At 44.5% G+C, this 18,867-nt stretch overlaps 4 protein-coding genes and 1 non-coding gene across 7 annotated transcripts; 1 reads left to right on the top strand and 4 right to left on the bottom strand.

Moving 5' to 3' along the window:
• Window positions 1-540: 540 nt before the first annotated feature.
• TRNAA-AGC (transfer RNA alanine (anticodon AGC)) lies at window positions 541-613 on the bottom strand. Its single transcript has one exon. It is a non-coding gene; the product is annotated as a tRNA-Ala (tRNA).
• Window positions 614-1,268: 655 nt separating this feature from the next.
• On the top strand, window positions 1,269-6,716 carry LOC115682291 (formin-like protein 3). Its single transcript, XM_030606467.2, has 6 exons — window positions 1,269-2,017; window positions 2,754-3,573; window positions 3,664-4,108; window positions 4,229-4,428; window positions 5,220-5,455; window positions 5,696-6,716. Exons 1-6 carry the CDS (start codon window positions 1,874-1,876, stop codon window positions 6,554-6,556), a joined length of 2,706 nt encoding a protein of 901 aa, XP_030462327.1. The 5' UTR covers window positions 1,269-1,873; the 3' UTR covers window positions 6,557-6,716.
• Window positions 6,717-6,993: 277 nt separating this feature from the next.
• Window positions 6,994-10,265, bottom strand: LOC115682294 (pentatricopeptide repeat-containing protein At3g29230-like). 2 transcript variants are annotated; one of them, XM_030606476.2, is made up of 2 exons: window positions 9,311-10,265; window positions 6,994-8,803 (listed from the first exon to the last, which is right to left on the bottom strand). In XM_030606476.2, exons 1-2 carry the CDS (start codon window positions 9,968-9,970, stop codon window positions 7,700-7,702), a joined length of 1,764 nt encoding a protein of 587 aa, XP_030462336.1. In that variant the 5' UTR covers window positions 9,971-10,265; the 3' UTR covers window positions 6,994-7,699. The 2 variants fall into 2 exon arrangements, with proteins under 2 accessions (XP_030462336.1, XP_056158252.1); XM_056302277.1 differs by having other exon boundaries at window positions 6,994-8,661; window positions 9,316-10,265.
• A 1,678-nt stretch (window positions 10,266-11,943) lies between these two features.
• On the bottom strand, window positions 11,944-13,204 carry LOC115682296 (protein VASCULATURE COMPLEXITY AND CONNECTIVITY). 2 transcript variants are annotated; one of them, XM_056321477.1, is made up of 3 exons: window positions 12,748-13,204; window positions 12,440-12,664; window positions 11,944-12,372 (listed from the first exon to the last, which is right to left on the bottom strand). In XM_056321477.1, exons 1-3 carry the CDS (start codon window positions 12,844-12,846, stop codon window positions 12,202-12,204), a joined length of 495 nt encoding a protein of 164 aa, XP_056177452.1. In that variant the 5' UTR covers window positions 12,847-13,204; the 3' UTR covers window positions 11,944-12,201. The 2 variants fall into 2 exon arrangements, with proteins under 2 accessions (XP_056177452.1, XP_030462338.2); XM_030606478.2 differs by having other exon boundaries at window positions 12,440-12,648; window positions 12,748-13,192.
• A 2,430-nt stretch (window positions 13,205-15,634) lies between these two features.
• LOC130134776 (uncharacterized) lies at window positions 15,635-16,714 on the bottom strand. The gene has a single exon (XM_056302452.1). It carries the CDS (start codon window positions 16,712-16,714, stop codon window positions 15,635-15,637), a length of 1,080 nt encoding a protein of 359 aa, XP_056158427.1.
• Window positions 16,715-18,867: the final 2,153 nt, after the last annotated feature.

The raw sequence follows: 18,867 nt of genomic DNA, 5'->3' as shown, positions 1-18,867 counted from the left end.
ACAAGTCCATCCTTCTTCATTTCTTGGAAACCCAATAAAGCCTCTTCCGCTTTGCAATTCCTTGCATAACCAAAAATCATCGTATTCCAAGAAGCTAAGTTTCTTTCACGCATTCTGTCAAACATCGCCCTCGCAGCCTCAATATCCTCAAACCTCAGATACAATGCGAGCAAAGACTTAGCCACATAGATATCAGACTCCAACCCGCCAAGCACTATCTCGCCATGAACTCTTTTCCGAATTTCGACAAACAACAGTTCACCGCACGCCTTCAAGACAAAAGGGTAAGCGAAATTATCCGCCTTTCGACCGAAACTTGGAAAATTCACGGTACAAGACAAGGGACTTGAAAAGGGAAGCCACAACAAGTACAGGCGTAGCCCCTTGATCATGGAATTCCACAAGAACGGATTTTTCCAGCTCAATGTGGTCAAACATTACTCAAAGTTTTCACGCAACAAAATTTGCGTGCAAGATCAGAGAGCTAAAGACCCCCAAATTTTTTTTTAAAAATATCAAAAAAAGCAGAAAACTTCAACGTGGAGATGCGGGGTATCGATCCCCGTACCTCTCGCATGCTAAGCGAGCGCTCTACCATCTGAGCTACATCCCCTGGATTTGTTTTGTTGAGTTTATTGAATAAATAATTATAATTAGCTCATGGTTATCAATTTTCATAGTAAGGGGCTGCGCATCTTACATGTTAGGGAGGGGGAGCCAAACTAATTACTATTTATTAGCACCCAAAAAGGCCCACGTTTGATGCGTGTTTGTGAAGGAGAAAATGCGTAGATAAATTGGCAATCGGCAAAAGAAGAATAGGCCTTCAGAAAATATTCTCAAAATGGTAATTTTCATGTTTATCCGGATATGGATAGAATTGGTCGAATCTCCTCGTACCCCCTCCAAATATGTAATTCGTCGTCTTTTAATCTCCTGATTAGCACGCATGGTGTCGGAATACTTCCCCTCAAGTTATGTTCGATCTGGAGGAATTTAAATAACAATTTAGATCCTTTTACAACGAACCGAGTTCACTCGTGTTTTGTTGAGATTATCTCGCCCGATGTACTAAAATTTGGTTGAAAATCAAGAGAGATTGTGAGGGGAGTGAGCCTTCACAAGAACGGACGTTTCGGAGATGCAAGAACTGTGGGGAAACAATTTGAAAATCAAGAATACCCCCACCTGGGGCCTGGTCGAGATGTAATAAACGCAAAGAAAGAAGGGCAGATTGCGAATTACGACCCCACCAAAGATTATGGACGTTCCCACTTTGTTCTCGTCACGTCTACCCTCCGAGGTGGCGCCCTTCTTCTCCTCCTGCTCCTTCTCCTTCTCTTTCCTCGCGCGTTCGTTCAAGAAAGCATGCAAATGGAAGAGGGCAAAGCTCGCCCCTAGAGAGGGGCTCCAGATCATTCGCGGGCGCGTTTCTGTGATCGTCCCGCCGACACCCATCTCTTTTCCGCCTTCAAGTTTCTTGATTTCCCGGTAAAGGTTCGATTTTTTTTTTTTTGGACACGCCCGCGTCGGTTGGTCGCTCGTTTCGTGAGGCGGCTTGTTGGATCCGGCATTTCCACGTTCGTCCCCCGATTTTTCGTGGGTTCTCGATTCTCTTGTCGTTAGGACGTCCCAATCTTGATCCTGAGGGATATTTGACTTAAGGGGACGTGGCCGTTGTGGATCAACGAACAGCAGCAGCAGCAGGAGGAAGAAGAAGAAGATAAAAAAGCCATTTGGGTTTTACGTGGCGAAGGTGATTCTTTTTACCCTCTACCTTTTTGGATGGTGATCAAGACAAAGTCGTGAGGGAATTCAAATTGGATGAAATGAGAAGAGAAGCGAGAGACTGGCAATGTGAGAAGGAATAGAAATGAGAGTCAAAAGTGGGCCGGTCATTTTCGCGATTCTGCTATGTGCATTGGCCACTGGGAGCTCGGAAGGCAAGAGAAAAGCTGGGCACGAACTTCTCGGAAATGGAGGCGCTTCATCGCCACCGCAGACGAGTTCCTACACGGTACGAGGATTGTTCGCATGTCTTTTTTTTTCTTTTTTCGCTTTGTTGAATTTCGACAATTTCTTTTGCCTGCTTTGGAGCTTAATTTATAGGTAGGTATGTGTTTCCTGGTTGAATCTATTTAGCTGGTTTGTCTTTTGTTGGAAAAGCTCCTGGAAAAAGAAAAGCTGTTCCTAAAGAATTTGTACTTGCCTAGATGATCGGATGGCCTATAGAGTGCGGAGTAATCTTTGATAAAAAGACAAATTCGAGCGTCCCGCAAAAAAAAGAGAAGAAAAAGAAAACAAAGACGTATAAGAGGAACAGAATTGATTCATCAGGTGTTTCGCAATGCATAAATTTTCGGGATGTGAGTTAATTGAGATGTTCCTGGGAAAAAAATGAAACGGTAACTTGAGAGAGAAGAATCTGAGAATCCATTTCAACTGAGACCCATTTGTCTGTATGACCGTGTACCCTTCATTCTTCAATTTCCTGCGAGTTTGATGGTGCTCCATCTACGATTTACGTGCTAAGTCTCTCCTGGCTCTAGATAGACATTGCAATTAACCTGTGCTGCGTATTCTTGAAAGAAAAAATCACTTTGATTAGATGAAAGAACCCTTTTGGAAACTTAGTAGCTGGATATCTAAGGAACAATGATGATCCTTACACATAATTTGACTTGACAGCCCCATTCAGTTGCACTTTGAGATCAAGAATTCCCCTTAAACTCGAATATGTCATATGATAACAGACAGAGCAAGCATGGATTGACTGCGAGAATGAACTGATGGCCAGGGCAGAGGTGATTCAAGATTTTGACATATACGTACTGCGGGAGGCAATCCATGGCCTTAGATCAATCAAAGGAAACATGGACAGAGCCTCGAGAATCCTGCCGCCCGATGTGAAACGCATGCTCTTGGATTGCTTAAGAGAGAACAATCTCCGAGCACGCACTTCCAATGGGGAGCCGAACACGAGGAACTGGTTCATGGAGTGCATGGAGTTTCTCTTCTATGGACCAAATATTCCTCGGAGAAATCTGGTAAGCAGGTCACATCACCAGATAACATCAACCAATATACTAGCATCAGCTCCATCAACATCTCCACGTAAAAATATCGTGCCAAGTCCTGCTCCAACTCCATCTCCGAACCAAAATGTGGCAATAAGCCCTTCTCCGTATTCTGCAACAGAATCTCCGAGTACCAGTCCAGCTCCAACTAATCTTGCTCCAACCATTTCTCCGTCCCCAAAACCACAAGCACTCGTGGAGTCACCAGAGGAGCCATCTTTACCGCCAGATACAAGTGAGTCACGGGAGCAACCACCAACTAGTGAAATTCTACCTATAAGGACACATGTTGCTCCAAGCCATACTCCTAAGAAAGATGATCACAAATGGATGAAAAGTGCAATAGCTGCCGGGTGTACAGCAGCTGGGACGCTATTTGTTGTCGCACTGATCTTATTATGCTGTTCCAAGGGCAGGAACAAGAAAGTTGATCCCAGAGCCGGACAAAAAGATGATAGACCTCTTCTAAACTTGAGCTTGAGTGATTTCTCTGCAGGTATTCATTTATCAGGCGTTACTTTTATCATTGTCATGTTATCATTCTAAATTTCTGATGTCTGATCTGACAATATGTGAACTTTATCAGGTTCTTCCCAAAAATCCTATAGCGTTGGAAATTCAAGCGGTAAACAACTGAGTTCTAATAGTGGAAAGACCCCATCCTTGGCGAGTCATCTTTCCATAGTATCCAACCATCATGATTCGTCGCAGCCTGAAGTATCTTCCCTGGAAACAACTGGAGTAGTACCGCTTCCTCCATTGAAGCCACCGCCTGGAAAATCAGTTCAATCACCTCCTGGACCACCACCGCCACCACTTCTCAATCCGCGGCCTCCACCACCTCCAAAAGGTGGTCGCCCTCCACCACTACCTCCTAAAGGAGCTTCACCTCTTAGACCCAACCAGCAGGATGACCACGATGCAGAATCTGACGCCCCCAAAACCAAGTTGAAGCCATTTTTTTGGGATAAGGTCCTAGCAAATTCTGATCAGACAATGGTCTGGCATGAGATCAAATCTGGGTCCTTCCAGTAAGTCTAGGATCTATCTTAGATTGACTTAGTCAATTAAGTACCCAGTATGATTTGAAATTGACTTGGTCAATTAAGAACTAAGTATTCGACTGGTCATTGTCATGATATTTTTCACAGGTTCAATGAGGAGATGATGGAGTCATTATTTGGATATAGCACTGTGGATAAGAACAAAACTGGCCGTAGAAAAGAACCATTATCACTGGAAACTCCTCAGTATATTCAAATTATTGATACGAAAAAAGCGCAGAACCTCTCAATTCTACTACGAGCACTTAATGTGACAACAGAGGAAGTCTGTGACGCCCTTCAAGAAGGTAAACTCTATATCTGGATGGGAATTCATGTTTGCGTTGCATCTGTGCATTTTAGTCGTGCTTTTCTCAGGCACTGTATCAAATAACCTCATTTGATATGATAGCATAAAAGAATATTCTTTTCATAAAATTAAAAAAAAATTAAAAAAAAATTAAAAAAAAAAAACTAATGCAGAATTTCACGTCCCGTGCTTTTCTCATATCCTAAACTACTGCTAAATCTATTGAAATTGGTCCTGGAAATTAAATGATCATAGTGACAAGTATCGATCATATTTGCCTCTACATGTAGAGCCTCCTCCCTTTTATGTTGATCCTCTTCAAGAAATCACTAGATAGCTCTTAGTACATACTTTGTAGAATCTGATAACTAAGCAGTATGACATCCTTGTGTGTAATTGAGACCATGACACGGAGACCAACTTTGCAAAGCCTGACGCTTCAATAGCTCACGGCCTAGGTTTCATGACCTGAGAGAGATCATGATCTGGAGGTTGGCGACCTATTAAAGACTATCAATTTTCTTTGTGCCCCGAGACTATTTGCTGCTGTCTGCAAGACAACAAATGTAACTGAGATACAATCCAGATATTGAATCCTGTATATGCCTTGGGAGTTGGTAAGCAAACAATGACTAGAAAGGATGAGTTGCCATTCTCAAGTTGTTATGTAGACCAATTCACTGCTTTTATACTAAGGTCCGAGACGTTGAGTTCTCGACTTTTCACGGATATATCATTCTTTATTACTTGTAAAGGTGATGGCTGATTCTTATGCTTGTAATACTACAGGTACTCAGCTTCCGGTGGAGCTTCTCCAGACTCTTGTAAAAATGGCTCCAACTGCAGCAGAGGAACTGAAACTCCGATTGTTTAGTGGTGAAATGTCTCAACTTGGCCCTGCAGAGAGGTTTTTGAAGGTATTGGTTGACATCCCACACGCTTTCAAGCGAGTGGAAACACTACTATTTATGAACTCCGCTCAGGAAGAAGTATCCAGCATCAAAGAATCCTTAACAACTCTAGAGGTAAATGATTACTACTTAGTTCAAACTGGATGTTTCTTGCACTTACGTTTCTTTAATCTATACATGATATTCTGTCAAGCTAGAGTCAGCAGAGTGCAAGACATTCCCATCATCATTTGTCAGTCATAAGATAGGAAACTTAGGGCATACCTAGCTCTAATTCGTATGCAGTTCTGCACAGAGATAATATAGATTGATCATTGTCATTTTATAACCAAAATTAACCTCTTTTAATTTCAGGTCGCCTGTGGTAAACTCAGAGATAGCAGACTGTTCCTTAAACTCTTGGAAGCAGTCCTCAAGACCGGTAACCGCATGAATGATGGGACGTATAGAGGTGGTGCGCAGGCATTTAAGCTTGACACACTATTGAAATTGTCTGATGTCAGGGGAAAGGATGGTAAAACCACCCTTTTGCATTTCGTCGTTCAGGAGATCATTCGTTCTGAAGGAATTCGGGCTGCTCGATCTGCAAGCGAGAGCCAAAGCATGTCTAGTGTTAGATCAGAAGATCTCATGGACGACTCAAACCATGATTCAGCAGAACATTATAGTGCTCTTGGGCTGCAGGTGGTTTCTGGAGTCAGCAACGAACTCAAAGACGTGAAAAAAGCTGCCGTAATTGATGCTGATGGTTTATCGGCTTCAGTAGCAAAGCTGGAGGTCTCACTTGCAAAGACTAAACGGTTCCTCAACACCGAGATGGAGAGCATGGAGGAAGAAAGCAAATTCCGTGACTCACTCACCAGTTTTGTCGAGTGTATAGAAGGTGATGTTGCATGGATATTGGAGGAAGAAAAGAGGATAATGGCTTTGGTGGAAAGCACGGCAGCTTACTTCCATGGAAGCACGGGGAAATCAGAAGGTTTACGTCTCTTTGTAATCGTACGTGATTTCTTGATAATGTTGGATAAGGCCTGCAAAGAAGTGAGAGACTCGGGGATGAAGACAGTTAAGACTTCCAGAACAGAGACACCAACTGCATCACCTTCACGAGAAAACCATCAGCCATCACCAGATATCCGGCAGCGACTATTTCCAGCAATTTTAGACCGACAGATGTATGATTCTAGTTCAGATGATGAGAGCCCGTCTCCATAGTTTTATATTGGTTTGCTGGTCTTTATTCAATGAGAAGTTGGTGGAATTCTAAGTATAGTCATCTTTTACTTGTAAGAGAAGCGAGTTGAACAGACGATGCAGACTTATGCATTCAAACTCACTGAAACTGATTCTAATATAGGCAGCTTTTCAGCTTTAATTATGTTTTATTAAATTAAAAACTTTGTTGTTTAGGGGTTTGTCCAGTAATTTCCGCTTGAGAAAGAAGAAATGCTAAACGGCCCTTTTTATCGAGGAATATTCACATGACATCACTGATTTAAACAAGAAAGAAGCTCGCATGAGCCGAAGACCAAGTGCACATGGTACTGCAGATTATTTAGACCAATTATTCTGCAACTGATGAATGTACTCCAACATTATTGAGTTAATGCAAGAAGCACTTTTGTCACCTCACTTGTCCAGCCTCTCCTCTGTTATTCATAGATGGGAAAACTTCACATACAAAATCATTAATTGTTTGGGACAGAAAAATGGAACTTCAAAGCAAAGACAGATCTGCGTCAGGCTCATTACACGGTGCAAATCAACTGGGAATCAACAACAGTTTATATGGCAACAAGCCGCACGTGAATACTAACGATCTCTCAGCTACCTAGTGTCTGTAGGCCCTTATTTAACAAAAAAGAGGTCTTTAACTCAGAAGAGATAATGACATCCATTGATGCACCTTCATCTTATTATTCACTACCAGATTCAGCAGCTAAATCAGGCCAATTAGCATATGCTGAGGCCAAACCTACTAATGAGTAAAAAAGACTTTACAGCAACCGCTAAAGCTTTCTCTTGCTGCAGAAAGGTAAACTTCTCCAACATCATGTTGCTCTGCATATGGTGACTTCACTGCTGCTTGTGTCAAACCAAATTTTCACAAACTCATGAGAAAAATAGAGTGTCAGACCCATATATACTCACGTTTATCTTCGAATTGCCTTTAGTGATCATGGGCTAGCACCGTATTACCGTGCTTAAAAGAATTGCCACTCAAGTTGTCTCCATGCCAGCTTCTTTTACTCAATCCACGATAACATTTCTGATTTAGGAACACTCCGTAAATCGTGTTACTATCCAGAGAGGAGGACAGCAAAAAAACTTGAGCTCAGCCCATGGCTTCCGAGTCTATCACTCATGCAAAGGCATGCTGGATAAGCTCCATATGATCCATTCTAATGCATCTGCTACTATAGAGGAATTCTCTCCACTCACAAACTCTTTTATAATGCCATTTACTTCTATTGAACTCTTCCCTGTTTCCTTCTCCATACTTCTGTTCTTCATAAGTTTCCATACCCTCAATGATTCCTCCTGCAAACCCATATCAGCATAAATATTGGATAAAAGAATGTAAGTCCCACAATCATCAGCTTTTAGCTCCACAAGCTTCTTGACTGCAACTTCTGCAAGCATTACATCTCGATGAGTTCGACATGCTAAGAGCAAAGATCCCCATAAAGCGGCACAATTGGGTGTCATAGGCATGGATTTTATGACTTCTCGGGCACTATCTAATTGGCCGGACCGACTAAGGAGATCAACCAAACAGCTATAGTGCTCAAGCTTGGGTTCTATACCATAAGCTCCTTTCATCTGTTCAAAGATACAGAGACCTTCATAGACGAAACCTGCATGACTGCATGCCGTAAGAACTGCAAGGAAAAGCATATCATCAATCCATACATTTCTTTCCCAAACCATCTGCCTGAATAATTCCAAAGCTTTCTTTCCATGGCCATTAGTACCATATCCAAAAATCATCACACTATAGCAAATGGCATTTCTCTCAGACATGCTATAAAAAGCCCTGCTGGCTTCATTGACGCTCCCACATTTCATGTACATATCGAGAAGCGCAGCTTGAACGACTATGTCAACGTCGATTCTGTTCCTCTCCACATATATATGCATCCATCTCCCTTGAACAAGTGCCCCCAGCTGGGCACATGCTGATAGTGCTCCAACCACTGCAACCTTGTCAACCTTCACATGTTCCAAAAGCATCTGCTTAAAAAGTTTCAATGCTTCCAGGGGATTTCCATTCGAAACATATCCATCTAGCAGAATGCTCCAAGATATCACATTTTTCCCTGGCATCATATCAAAGAGTTCACAAGCAGCCATCACATCTCTCCCCTTTACATATCCAGCAATCATAGAATTCCATGAAATAGTATCTCTGATAGGCATGTTATCAAAGAAAAGTCGAGCCCTCACAACATCACCGCTTCTCTGACAAAATCAAAGAAGGCCTGTAAGCACAAATTCTCTGAGAGATAAACGATCACTTGTATGCATCCCCATTTCAGGAGGAGAAATTACTTCATGGAAGATGCAACTTTCTTCCAGTTTCATCACTTCAGTTTAATAGAAGTTGCAATTTATATCTTATATACTCTGAAGCCAATTCCTTTCCATCTCCTTTGCACGTAAAAATTAATTAAGTTCCTAACAAACTCAGGAAAATAACTTCGAATATAACCAAACCAGCATTCCAAGGCATCTATTAACAGATAAACAAGATATGAAGTATCATTATTTACTCTTAACTGGGGGTAGAAAAGAAGATAAAGAAACAGTCATAAGCAACTATAATATTCCATTGACATTAGATAGCCAAATGCCTTAAGTCACATTCAGGTGGAAAAAACGGCAGAAAGGCAAAACCTCAGGTAAAACAAACTTCTCTGCAACCCCAGAGTAACTACTTAATTAAAGAAATCAGGTGGAACAACAGACCTTACCGTAAGCATCTATCATCATGGACCAAGAAATCACATCCTTTTCTGGCATTTCATCGAACACCTTCTGGGCCTCTTCTGTATTCCCGCACCCTACATAAGCACTCAATAATAAATTCCAAGACACCGAATCTTTTTCCTCGACCCCATCAAAAGCCATCCTCGCACAACCCATTTCTCCACATTTCCCGTACATACCAATCAACCCATTCACTGCGAACACATGACAACATCTTCCTCTCTTCACTAACTCCCCATGAACCAGCCTTCCCTCGGCCAAGCCCATCATCATCCCGCATGCTTTTAACACAAAAGGGTACGTGTAATCATCCCCAACAAGGCCTTTTCTTCTCATACCCGCGTAAAAGCTCCAAGCTTTTTCTGGGTTTGAGCTGCCGACGTAGCCCCTGATCATGGTGTTGTACGTGAAAACACTCCGCAGGCGAATTTGGTCGAACACAAGCCGCGCGTGGTCCATATGGGGCGTGTTCAACGACGTCAGGGAAGTGAGTAGCTTGCCCGACGTGAAGGAGTCGGAGATGAAGCTGGTCGTGATCAGTTGGGCATGGATTTGGAGGATCTGCGAAGTGCTTTTGGATCTTTGGAGAAGTGCGATCAGTGGGTTTCCGAGGTGGGATGGGGACGGAGAGTGGACCATGATAGGCGCAACGAGAGACCGACATCACCTCTGCTGAACTCGCATCGAAGACGAAGAGCTCAGATTGAATACTGAAGAAGCGGGAAGTTATGCCTTAATTCTACCGGTGCTGCGATAGTCACATGCGCAAACTTGCGAGCATTTGTCATCTTGATTTTTCCAAAAGATATTGAAGAGTCTAATTTGCACTTGGCTACTAACTTTGAACATTGCTTAACCATCAAATTTGTTTTCTTCTTATGGTAATCCATCCACTTACATGTTGGTATTATGACAGAACTAACTTAGGAAAGGACCATGACATTGTCGGTACCTGCATGATGGTGACGTGAAATCGATGTCCAGATATTAGGAGAGATTCACATTTAAAGTAGCAGTGTCAAATTGCTTTCGGCCTCGATCTGAAGCCTATGAATGGACTTGGAACAAGAGGGGAACAAGAGACTTTGACCTATTTGAACTCGGTAGAGAGCGGGAACGGAACAGTCATGGTGCAACTTGGCAAGTATTAGGAGAGAACAGTTACTGTTAATGCAAGATGCATGTGACACGGACAGGATTCTCCCTTTAGTAACCTTTTGAGTGGAGCTTTGCGGCAACGAGGTGAAAAATTAGTGATGCAGGAGTGATGATATAATTGGTTTGTAAGAATGCCATCAGAGCGTTTGTGCTAGGAGTGCTAGCATAGAACAGTGATAATTTTGAGGAGCTCTGAAGTCGGAGTTGGAATCCCATGCACAAATTGGTCGAGAGTTGATGCCGCTCTCCTGATGAAACTATATATGGCACGCCGAAATCATTATTGTATCGAAGTAGACTATGTATCTTCCGAGGGACTGGATGCTCGAGCTAAACTAGTGGTACGATTCGATTTGTGAATATTATTTGCCATACTATTATGAGGAACAACAATAAAAGGAAGGTTGGCCTAGTGTTATCGGCTCACCAGGCGCCAGACGGGCTATTCTGTGGCCAAGAATCTGTTAGCCTGTGACACATGTCGGACATGGAACAACTATTGTATGGATGTCGTCGTACAATATAGCGGTCGGCCGCCTAAGCATGCCACATAGAACGACTAATGCCGACTGAGCGATTTCTGATCAAAATTAGCTAGATCTATTATAGTGGAAAATCGTCAAAATGGTTTAGGACTAAATTGACCAAATTGAAAAATTAATGACTGAGTTTGCGTTTTAAAACTTTTTTGGACAAATTTCCCGTGAATTAAAGATGGATGGCTGCAATTCATTGGTACACACGCCTCTTAACTTGAGCATGTCACGAGTTTCTGCCTTGCTCCAAATCCATTATCGACCCGTAAAAAGATGAATTAGAGTGTCTCAAATTGAGTTCACGATCTGGAAAAACAGTCTTGGACTGCATCCAGAAGTGGTCGCCATCATCATCTCCTCCGTTGTTGAAGCAATCATCGTGTACAAACTATGCGGATTCCATGGTACTTTTCGCAGCGGCCTTGATCATTTTTTTGCTTTCTGCCACATGTTTTCTCAATGTATTGAAACCATAGTAGAGGCGGCATCCATTGATTTCTATAAGATGGCATAATTGGTGGATTGATAGTCGAGACTCTCGTCTTATGTCGAGCAATGGAGATCGAGTTCTGCAACATTCTCATCATGCTCAACCGACCTCCTCGGATTCAAAAGGAGACCATCATGTCGGATCATAAAAGAGACCATCTTTCATTCATTTTATCCAAAAGAAAGAAAAAAAGAAGTATGGATACACCCCACTAGTGAATGGAGGTCAATCTCAGACTTCTTTATTCAGAAAGACCGAGTGGTGAAGGAACCATCATGAAAGCAATACGTTTAATAGTAAAGTTAGCACAAAAGTTCGATTGTGAAAATATTGGCTTCGTTGTTAAGAAACGAATGTGCGTCGTAAGTTAGACGAACAGTACGAGTTTGATTCTTGTAGACAGGTTCCCTTTAGACTTCGTATTCAGATTTCGAGAATAACAGAGTCCGTAATACATTCCGATGAACGAATCATTCGTCGCTAAGAAAAAGCAAAACGAGTGCATCGTATAGTACGATAGAAGTCCCTGTCTTCATAAAGATTCTACCAGTACATAGATCAGTCATCTACCTCCATATGCATTGCTCAAAACATCAGGAAGTGCGACATTGGGGAACAGAACAACATTAGTCAAACCACCTGAAGACCAAGTTATCAGGACTCACGACCCACCTCTTCATTAGCCTTCAGTGGCGGTGGCGGAAACGTAGTAAGCGACGCAGAAGAGGCCGTGGACGAAGCAAAGGATGCCTCCGATGGAGAGGAAGTGGTGGTGCGTGAAGCCGCAGGAGGCTCGCGACTTGTGGTTCGACAGTGTCCCGACGACCAACATGGATAGCCCGACCGCCAGTATGATCCTGAGCCATTGATCCACGTTTAATCTGCAGCCGAAATCAATTGATAGTTGAAAGAGAGACAGTATACCAGGTGAAGACGAGGCAGGCCATGGTGAGTTGGCGATTGGGGGAGGCCTTTTGGAGGTCGTCCTGGGAGCAAATGCAGTTGTAGCAGCCACCGAGCAGATTGGCGAGGACATGGGCTAAGCCGAGGAACGCTGCCGCGCCTAAACCGAGCTTGAACGCCTCTGGGCTCGGCTCCTTGCACTCGAATATCCACAGCCTCAGGTGCTTCTCCTGACCACCACGAACACTCCCCGGTTATTGCATCTTGAAAAGACATGGTTAAAGATGCCATCTTTTCTTTCCTTCATTTTTTCTCTAGTTCAGGTTTACCTTGTTTTGCTCAACCTCAGCTTCCAGGCCAAGAATACCGGCTGCAATATCCAGGCCTATGATCAGGATGCACACGAAAATGCCCCCTGCTTTCACCATTTCTGAGAAACTGTGCTGCTTGCTGCTGCTGTGTGTGGGTTTGTGTGTGTGTGTGTGTGTGGAAGGAAGAGAGGAAGAATTAGGTTGTGCTTTTCAAAGAGAGGCAAAGAGGGACAAAAGTCATCGAGACAATTGCATGGGGTCTAGTAAAGTAATCAGAATGTGTTGTGCCAAAGGAAAATGGGAAAAAGATGGGAGGAGAATGTGGTGAGCTGTTTGAAAAGGAGGGCAAAAGCTTCTTTTGTCCCCACAGTGCAAGACTTTTTCACTTTGCTCATCTTCTCTTCCTTTCTGCAAGATGCCTTTCATGGGGGAGCAAGGAAAGCAGAGAATCAACCAAGTCACGGACAGGAGAGTGACCGGAGATGTGTCGATGGCAGTCTTCATTGAAATCATAGCATCACTACCTATCTATACACATGACAATATTCGAGGTAGTCTGTCATCAATAGTGACTGCAACTGTAGCAACTTTTTTGTAATGGTTCAATCATCATTGTGACCATCTCAGGGAGGAAAATCTTACTAATAGGGCAAGTTTTCACATGGGAAAACAAGAGCGACCTGATCCTTCTTAATACTGAACTGTTCTCTTCTTTATTTTTGGCCGATGCGATTGAATTGTATCTTAGACTTGTGAAGATTAGGCGCACAAACACAACGAAATAGAAAATAAAGGCAAGAAAAAGAAATCGAGACATAAAGCGTATTCCGGTTCACTCCTTAAACTAGGACTACATCTAATAGAGGATTCCACAATAATTAGCACATTTAACAAGAGAAAGAGATTATATATAGACAGCAGCTATTCATGGGCCCAAGTCTAAACAATCAATAAAATATGGATCCAAACTATAAAAATTTTCTATCAGCTTGGGAGCGCTGCCCTCGTGACCTGCTTGCCTCCCTATCAATGGGGAGTATGAACCACACTCCAACAAGACCAGTTGCACGGGTCAGATTACCGCCCGTCGCCCACTCTTTTCTTCGCGATTGACGACGACTCTTCATCGGCCGAAGTATGCGAAACGAAACCGATCGCACCAATTCCACAAACCGAACGATACAGTGGGGCGGAACCGATTTGTCGATTCGCTTGATACATTAGATAAACAGATCACGAACATTTTGGCAGAATAGCATTCGCCCTCCAAAAGTGGGGAAAACGTATGAGGACGATGGGAAAAAGCAAACCGCGTAACGGGGGACAAATGCGGGCCCGCGATTCGAACCCGCAAGCGTCGGGTCAAGAATCGGTGGGATCCGTATCGCCAAGGGTCAAACCTGGGTCGGGTCACCATCATCCACCTCCTCGAGCTTTGTGAAAATGCATGACCAGAGCACGGCCAAAATTAAGAAAAGAGGAAATTACGAAGACAGGTCTTTGGCCTTGGGGTAAAGTGGATTTACCATATTGCCATCTCTTGTTATTTGCCGTACATTCCTCTGTTTTAATCCACTTTTTTTTTTTTTCCGGACGAAAATGAAATGAAGAAATTTGTTCATAGTGCATTCCGACTCTCTCCGTCTCCCTTTTTTTCCTCGAACGGAAATATGAAAAATTAGATAAAGAAATTTGTGTCTACATTCGAGTTTAGTTGGCATGATTAACGTGGCTTCCGATACATGCGCGGATTAATCGCCCATCCACCAAAAGACAGAGAGAGATTGGGGTGGTAAACGCTACGATGAAACAAGCTACCAAGCTAATGTGCTTCATGTGTTGCAAGAATGAATTAGTGTTCCATAGATTTTGCCAAAATCGTCCAATTATAGAATATTTATTATGGCCATTAGTTAATTCGAAATTTAATGGCACGAGATGGAGAATGTTGATAATAAAATGACTAATCGATGCTATTTTTGGAGAAGATAAAAATATATATATATAAAATATAAAAAGCCTTGTGATCCCTCAAAAAAGTAGAAATACGCCGTCGTTTTCTTCATGCCGGGCTTAGCGTCATTTGGGCCGTCGTCAGATCTTCCGCACCTTCTCCTCTTCGGTTCCGCCATGGTTAGAGAAGGGCTCGAGCCCATTTCAATGGCGGGTCTGTTAGAGGAGATCTTCATTTTGATGACCAACCCATTCTCGACAAGAACGAGGTGAAGATTTTATATGGGTGTCTTCTTTTTCAACTTCTGTTTCTTTTTGTCCTTTTGCACGCTGTACTGGATTCAGAACGGGCATGGATGATGCAAATAAGAGGGAAGAACCAGACCAGGCATGTCGGACAAACTCGAATGTGCGCAGTCGATGCTCTGTGATCTGGTAGCGATGATGCATGATAATATGGAGATGTGCGTGGCGCTCTGAATCTGTCTCAAATGAGACTCCTCCGTTAATTTTAACGTCATTAGGCGCAGCAAAATGTCCAGAAGGATCGGACTCCATCGTCATCGTCATCATATTCATCATGTCACTTTCGCAGGTGAAGCATGATGCCTCTCGATTACAAAATGGCATGTTCATCTCTCTCTCTCTCTCTCTCTCTCTCTCTCTCTCTCTCTCTCTCTCTCTCTCTCTCTAAAGTATACCAACTCCAAAGACAAACTTCCTAGTCCTTACAAGAAGTTAAGTCTTAGAACTAACAAGAAGAAGAAGAAGAAGAAGAAGAAGCCATGCCCGATTCCTACTTTCTAAATGTTTTTTTGGGGGCCGGAGCCATATCAAAAGATGGTTCTATTAGCTTTTACCTATGGATATAGACGCGAGACTCAACACAAACCTGAATAGCCATTCCCCTTTCCCACCCAGAGACGTACTCCATGGCGCTCGCCCTCTTCCTTCAAACAGGGGATTGATATGGAGGAGCTTCAAGATTCCACCACATCTGCTGCTGCTGCATCTCCATCCTCATCGCGGACGCCGCCTCCTCCTCTTCCTCCTGCTGCTGCTTCAGCAACAGCCATTGCTGGTTTGTCGCCGCCCCCACGCCGTACTCCTGATCGCACAACACGGCCTGAGCCGGGGGCGAGTTCACCATCCTCTCCAACAGATGCTGCATCGTCCACCTCCCAAGCATTCCGCTGCCGCCGCCGCCGACGTCGTCGTCCGTCGGGCAGCGAGGGGGGAAACACGGGGTCGGCTGCGGCAACTCGTGGGGCATGAGCTGAAGAGCGCTCTTCACCAGCTGCTGCAGGTACGCCACCTGCTTGCAGGCCTCCTCCAGCGTGGCGAGCGTGTCCATCTTTCTTTCTACCTGCGGCATAACCAGCTCGTGCAGCTGCCTCATGCAGTCGCCTATCTTCCTTCGCTTTTCTCTGGCCCGCTTCGTCCTTTCTGGGTCGGCCGGGGAGCGCTTGCGAGCCGGACCGGGCGCGGCTGCTGCTGCTGCCGCTGCCGCTGCCGGCGGCGGCTGCGGGGGCTGCGGTTGGAGCGTTTCGAGGGAGCGGAGGAGGTCGGAGAGGCGGTGGAGGGGGAAGCAGAGGGTCGAGTCGTCGGCGAGCGAGAGGGAGTCAAACGGGGACGAAGCGGGAGCGAAGTCGGGGAAGCAGTGAGGGGGTTCTTGCTTGGGCATCTTGAGAGGGGACGGCGAGTAGCGAAACGAGAGGTGCTGATGCTGCTCGGGACTCGGAGAGAAGGGAGAGACCGGGGACGGCAACGGCGACCAGAGAGGGGACGAAGGAGGAGGAGAAGAGGAGTAGGAGGAGGAGGAGGAGAAAGGGGAAGGGGATGATGAGGAGACGGGATTGTCGAGCAAGAGGGACCGGAGGCTGACGCCGGAGAACATGGCGTCGAAGTTGGACAGCTCCTCGGCGGCCGCCGGGGGGAACGACGGCGGCGGGAGGAGGAGGAGGCGGCGGCGGCGGCGGCTCGAGGAGGAGGGCTCGCCGCCGAGGAAGGCCGAGAGAGGATCGCCGTTCATGTCGGGAGACGGGGGACTGGGAATGGAAAATAGCGAAGCGAAGCGAGGGTGCGCTTCCCCCGTTTATATTATACGAGAGGGAGGGAGGGAGGGAGGGGGGGTGTGGCGCGGCGCAGGCGATGCTCGCTCTACCCTTGGGGACACGTGGCGGAGGGTGATTAGGGAGGGGGGCTGGGGAGCGTACGGAAAAACAGAATCAGAATCAGAAAGGCGGCTCCCAGGCTACATGGTCGAGGACGATTGGGGGGAGGGATGTTCGTTCTCTCTCTCTCTCTCTCTCTCTCTCTCTGTGACATGCTTTGTCGTTTTGTTTTCTCGTTGCCGTTTGTATGTATTCTCCCCCACCCCTCTCTCACTCCCCGGGGAAAATGCGATTTCGCCTATTGCCCCAAACAAAAAAAAACTAATTTGGACCCTTTTCTTTTTTTTAATTTATCTTTTTACCCAAATGCATTGGCGTCTACTAGGCCTACGAATTAAAGGAGTGTCCTTCCGTATGCATACTCTCAGAAGACGCTAAAAAGAGAAAGAAAGCAAGAAAATGACCAAAAAAAAGGAGAAAATATTCGGTGGTTACATACCACCGTGTCATCGTCCTACATGACATACGTGAACCATTCAAAATTCGACATGTGTGCGATGACATGGAATTAAAAAATTGGATTCTGAACCTCTCTTTGTGTTTCTCTCTATCCTCTGAAGAAGACTGACACACGCAATATTAATTACTTTCTCTTTTCCCTTTTGTGAAAGAACTCTGTTTCAGATGAGGAGGTCCTCCTTCTCTCTCTCAAATTTCAAATTTCACTCCCTCTCTTTGCGTCCGAAGACACACTCTCTCGCCTTCGGCTCCGGCACGTCGCCTCCGCCGTCGCCGCCACGAGCCCCATTGCTGCTGGGTTTGAAGCTCGTATCCGCCTCCGGCACTGCGGCTCAAATCCGCATCCGGCACGTTGTGACTCTTTTTCTCGTGGGTTTTGGCTTCCAAAACTAGGTGTGACTTCTCCTTCAAAACCATGGAATCTTGCACTCCATGGATGAGGCCTTCAGGCTCTCGGTGTTGCATTTTGGGGTTTCTTGAGGTTTCGCAGACTTGTGAGGGAATATCTCTGTCTGTTTTTTTTTTCTTTTTTACGAGGGTATAAAAAGTCTGCTTCTGACCACCCGCCTGGGTGGTGCTGCTGGAGCGCGCACTCTTCCTCTCGCAAAAGGTTGAGTGTTCGAATCCCGGGCGTCGCAGGGTGACTTAACCGGTGGCACGTGTGTGGTGGCTAGCACGTGTCGCCCTCAGGGTTTACTCCCCGGCTGTCGGCCGTGCGGTGGTTCCCTGGGTTACCAAAAAAAAAAAGTCTGCTTCTGTATATGGGCATTTGGCCTTCTTGGGGGCTAAAAAATTGTGTCTTTATCGGCAAAATCAAAAAAGAAGAGCATGAACTGTGCAAAAGAAGATCGATGTTGTTCCTGAATGCCAAGATAGAACTAAATTCTGGTTAACTCGGTGAATCAAGACTCGTTTTAGCTATTTTAATATTACAAAGCCCTTGAAATATGCTTGAGAAAATAGAGAAGGCAGAGATGCAACGGAAGGCCATACGCGCACACTGCTGCAACAACTGACACTCTTATCACTGTCAATGTCTAGCTTCAGTTGGGGATCGCAACAAGCTGAAGATATGATGGACATGCATGGTGCAACTATGGAAACAACAGTAGTTCTATGCGTGCACAGGCATCTGTACAAATCGTTAGATTGGTATTTCGATTTTGAAGTCATAAATTTTGAAGTTTATGAAACTTTGGCATTGTATATGTCAAGCATGACTTATATAAGCATAGATCAGAAATTGCTGCTTCAAATTTAGCTGCTACGACAGAATTCTTGCTATAAACTAAACTAGGAGCGTGATGGATAGCCCATTTCAGCACCAATGCTTGTGACCTGAACAAACCAACAGCATCACCACTTCATTTTGCCAGAAAATTGTCTTTCTATCTCTATCATGTTTCACCTATAAGGAAGCATATTTTCAGGGCCCCTTTTTTCCATTTTCAACTTTTGGCTTATTGAGCTGAGACATAGCTTACCAGAAAAAAGATTCATAACTATTAGTTATGCTCAAAGTTAGAGCTTACCAGAAAAAAGATTCATAACT

The sequence above is a fragment of the Syzygium oleosum genome, unplaced genomic scaffold (genome assembly GCF_021117445.2).
Source record: "Syzygium oleosum isolate NSW1041296 unplaced genomic scaffold, Sole_v2.1 Sole_v2.23, whole genome shotgun sequence".
NCBI lineage: Eukaryota > Viridiplantae > Streptophyta > Magnoliopsida > Myrtales > Myrtaceae > Syzygium > Syzygium oleosum.
The sequence above is the reverse complement of the archived record's forward strand: the minus strand, read 5'-3'. Positions and strand labels throughout refer to the sequence as shown.